This window comes from Halichoerus grypus, chromosome X (genome assembly GCF_964656455.1).
Source record: "Halichoerus grypus chromosome X, mHalGry1.hap1.1, whole genome shotgun sequence".
Lineage (NCBI taxonomy): Eukaryota > Metazoa > Chordata > Mammalia > Carnivora > Phocidae > Halichoerus > Halichoerus grypus.
Genome location: NC_135727.1, coordinates 44169241 through 44173979, shown reverse-complemented (window position 1 = coordinate 44173979; position 4739 = coordinate 44169241). Strand labels below are relative to the sequence as shown.

Sequence of the window (4739 nt, the reverse complement as noted above, 5' to 3'; positions counted from 1 at the left end):
AAAGAACACTGAGTTCCTAAAAGGGAAAGAATATTCATTATGCCAGTCCAATTATTATAATCAGCACAATAATTACGCACATGATTTTTCCTTAACCAAAATTCCCAGGGGTGTGTGACAATATACCCGGGTAAGCCTCGAAGCCACCCAAAGTGGTATGGACCCTGTCTAACTCCATTTCCCATGGGTTAACATTTTTCATCATTGCCTCTGTAGGAATATCATGTAAGAAGAGGTAGGTACATAAGTGACACCTTTCAGGATTTCAGAAGATTAAATCCCTATTTAATGCCCTGCACACCTTACCCCATCTCAATTCTGGTTACCTTAAGACTTTAACTCAGAAGTAAAGACATTTAAGAAAAAATGATAACTCAGAGTATTTACACCAACTGGCACCAAACGAACAGCAATTGTAAAGAATGTAATTGAGGACGGTAGAAAAAGATGTGGGATGTAAGAAGGAATGATAATAGAATGAATTGGCAAATAGAGGTAAATGATACAGTGATGGCATCAAATAATTATGCTGATTATGGCAACTTAAAGAAAAAAGTTAACAAGATAGAACTAAATACAGGATTATGAATCCCTTGGATAATGGGTTGTGTCCAAGGAGAGCTCCTCATACCACTACAGGAAGCACTCCGCCATCACCTCCAGAGAGATCCAGACAGCCATGCACCCGCTGCTGCCCAGGAAGACTGGCAAGCATGCCGTGTCTGAGGCCACCGAGGCCGTCATTAGGTACACCAGAGGCCAATGAGCTCCCCCAGGAGCGCCTGACCACATCGCAAACCAAAGGCTCTTTCCTAAGCCACCTCACTTGATGGAAAAAGACCTGTGGCCCTCCAAAGTGCAATCTACTCTAGTGTTGGACTTGTGCCGTTCTGCCGAGTTTTAAAAATTCTTATTGTGAAAGAAATGTTAAAAACATTATCAGCTCAACTTTATATATGTCTTTAGTGCAGTTTGTTATGATTTTTCTTAACCATACTGCATTTCTTCACTTTTCTAAATGGTCATTTCTAGTAGGTATTCCCCTAGGTCAGCCTCTTCAGAGATCTTTACGGTCAAAATTATTTCCACAATGATTTTATTTACTTCACGCATTCTCATTCTCCCACATGTGTATAGTAGTATCATCGAGAGAGTTTTTTTCAAAATGTGTGGTATAGCAATAATTAAAGTGCAGTAGCATCTATAACAATCTCATTTACCCATTCACACTCCTTTAACATATCCCATTATCCGAATTCAAAAAAATGCATAAATGAGGACCCAAACAGCGTGCAGAATACTCAATCAAACCATCTAGAAAAATGCCCTGCTCAAGCTCCTGACCTTGTGACAGGCCTGCTTTGCTTCATTCAAATTTATCTGATACTGTGCCTTGGTAACCCATCATCTTTCCCTTTTGACACAAAAGGCTTCCTGCACTGCAATTATGCCTGGATGACGGGGTCGTCCAATGAGAGCAGCTGTGCTCCCAGCCTCCGCTAGCAGAAGCCAATAAACAACTGGAAGGTGGTGTGATTGTCCCTCTGCCTGTGGCTTTCTGTTGAAGCTCTTCCTTTTAACCAGGGTGGTTGAAGTGTAAACATGCAGATGTCACAGTGGGACCTGTCCCTATCGTTTTGCATCAAAATAAAAGGAGGCTGTTTGGCAATTAAGAGAACTAAGGTGAATCCTTCCTCTACCTCAAGTGATTTCATGGGTAGGAGGACTTAGGATAATGGTAATGCACTTTAAAACCCATTGTGTTCTCCTTCTTGGTGCATGGGCTTTTTTTTGTTTCCTTTTCCTATAGGTACATGCTGAATTTCAAAGTAGTGAAGCAGTAGCCATCCCCTTACTTCATCTCAGTAACCACAGCATTACACCATGATTGCTCACTAGCACTTGGATAATCACCAACTACTTTGAAATTCAGCATGTACCTAAAGGAAAAGGAAACAAAGAAAGGAAAAAAAACCATGCACCAAGAAGAAAAACACAATGAGCCTTAAAGTGCATTACCATTACCCTCAGTCTTCCTATCCATCAAATCACTTGAGGTAGAGGAAGGATTCACCTTAGTTCTCTTAATTGCCAAACAGCCTCCTCTTATTTTGATGTAAAACCATAGGGACAGGTCCCACTGTGACATCTGCATGTTTACACTTCAACCACCCTGGTTGAAAGAAAGAGCTTCAACAGAAACCCACAGGCACACGGACAATCACACCACCTTCCCCCTCAATCTCCAGGCTGCATGACACAGGAAGGCTGTTATTGGTTCAGCCCTAGTCACCCCACCACCCTTTGGGCCAATGGCCGTGGATCCTGCACTGCCAGTTGCTTATTGGCTGCTGCTAGCGGAGGCTGGGAGCACAGCTGCTCTCATTGGATGACCCCGTCATCCAGGCATAATTGCAGGGCAAGAAGCTTTTTGTGTCAAAAGGGAAAGATGATAGGCTCCCAAGGCACAGAATCAGATAAATTTGAATGAAGTAAAGTATGGCTTTCTCTTATTTTATTTATGTATTTATGTATTTATGTATTTATGTATTTATTTATTTATTTTTATTTTATTGTGTTTCGTTAGTCACCTAAAGTAGGCCTTTCCCAAGGTCGGGAGCTTGAGTAGGGCATGATTCTGCATAGTTTGAGTTTTCTGCATGGTGTTTGGGCCTTCTTTCATGTATTTCACTGAATTAGGATGAGGGGATACGTTGAGGGATTGTGAATGGGGTAAGTGTGAGTTTTGTATCTGCTACAGCGCTTCACTTGTTGCTATATCAACACACTCGAAAATTCTCTAGACGATACTACTCTACACAAGTGGGAGAAGGAGAATACAAAAGGCAAGTAAAATTATTGTGGCCCCAACTGTGACGTAGAGTCCCGAAGACGCTGACCTGAAGGAATGGGCCACTTAGGAAAGTGATAAAATGCGACATGGTCAAGGAAAATCATAACAGACTGCAGCACACACATATATTAAAGTGGACTTGCGCACGGTAAAGGTGTTTGAAGAACGGGCAGAATGGCACAGGTCGAAACGCTAGAGTAGGTGGCACTCTGGAGAGTTACAGGTCTCTTTGTGCCAAGTGAGGTGGCTCTGAAAAGAGCCTTTGGTTTGCGAGGTGGTCAGGTGGTCCGGGGGCAGCTCATTTGCGTCTGTTGAACCTGATGACGGCCTTGGTGGCCTCAGACACGGCGTGCTTGCCAATCTCCCCGGGCAGCAGCAGGCGCACGGCTGTCTGGATCTCCCTGGAGGTGATGGTGGAGCGCTTCGTGGTGCGGAGCAGGTGAGAGGCCTCGCTGGTGATGCGCTCGAAGATGTCCTTGACGAAGGAATCCATGACGCTCACGGCCTCCTGCGAGAGGCTCAGGCCGTCGTGAACATTCCTCAGAACCCTGGGGAAGTAGGTGGCAAAACTGTCGGGGCAGCGGCGACGGCCGCGGCGGCCACGGCGGCGGCCTTCGCGCTTCGGCTGCTTCTGCTTCGGGCTCTTCGGGTCCGCTGCCGTGGGCTCCTCGGTGCCGAGGCTTTCCTCAGAAGAGGTCTCACAGCCAGGTTCAGCCATGTGGGGCTCGCCTTCCCGACAGCTCAGAAGGAAGGGCACTGGCGGCAGCTTGAGCAGCGCAGGCCCATTTATAGTCGCTTCATTTCCTGACGTCACCGGCAAGTCCTATCTGATTGGACAACATGCAACACCAAGAAGCGGGTCACTGAGCCAGGTCCTGTCAGATCTGACTGCTTGCCCTCGAGCTTGACGTCTCTTCAGTCAGAGTCGGAATCAGGCGTCCTCTAATTTTCTTGTGACGGCCTCCAGAAAAATGTTCAAACATTCCTTGTAAAGGTGTAGTTTCCTCCAGATTTCCAGTATGAAATTTTTTTTTTAAAGAGAATCAGAGAGAGAGGGAGGGGAGTAGGGGGATGGGCAGGGGGAGAGGGAGAGATTCCCAAGCGGGGTCCAAGCTCAGCACAGAGCCTGAAGTTGCTCTGTATTTCACAACCCTGAGATCGTGACCCGACATCTGGAGGTACACTACTTCTTTACACGGAATGTTTGAACTTTTTTCTGGAGGCCGTCACAAGAAAATTAGAGGACGCCTGATTCCGACTCTGACTGAAGAGAGGTCAAGCTCGAGGGCAAGCAGTCAGATCTGACAGGACCTGGCTCAGTGACCCGCTTCTTGGTTTTGCATGTTGTCCAATCAGATAGGACTTGCCGGTGACGTCAGGAAATGAAGCGACTATAAATGGGCCTGCGCTGCTCAAGCTGCCGCCAGTGCCCTTCCTTCTGAGCTGTCGGGAAGGCGAGCCCCACATGGCTGAACCTGGCTGTGAGACCTCTTCTGAGGAAAGCCTCGGCACCGAGGAGCCCACGGCAGCGGACCCGAAGAGCCCGAAGCAGAAGCAGCCGAGGCGCGGAGGCCGCCGCCGCGGCCGCCGCGGCCGCCGCCGCTGCCCCGACAGTTTCGCCACCTACTTCGCCAGGGTTCTGAGGCATATTCACGACGGCCTGAGCCTCTCGCAGGAGGCCGTGAGCGTCATGGATTCCTTCGTCAAGGACATCTTCGAGCGCATCACCAGCGAGGCCTCTCACCTGCTCCGCACCACGAAGCGCTCCACCATCACCTCCAGGGAGATCCAGACAGCCGTGCGCCTGCTGCTGCCCGGGGAGATTGGCAAGCATGCCGTGTCTGAGGCCACCAAGTCCGTCATCATGTTCAACAGATGCAAATGA

The 4739-nt window shown here is 47.9% G+C and overlaps 1 protein-coding gene and 1 pseudogene across 1 annotated transcript; one reads left to right on the top strand and one right to left on the bottom strand.

The window, feature by feature from the left end:
* Positions 1 to 3152: 3152 nt before the first annotated feature.
* On the bottom strand, positions 3153 to 3675 carry LOC144380375 (histone H2B type W-T pseudogene; annotated as a pseudogene).
* Positions 3676 to 4200: 525 nt separating this feature from the next.
* LOC118552442 (histone H2B type W-T-like) lies at positions 4201 to 4739 on the top strand. The gene has a single exon (XM_036118875.2). The coding sequence runs from the start codon at positions 4320 to 4322 to the stop codon at positions 4737 to 4739; it is 420 nt and encodes a 139-aa protein (XP_035974768.2). The 5' UTR covers positions 4201 to 4319.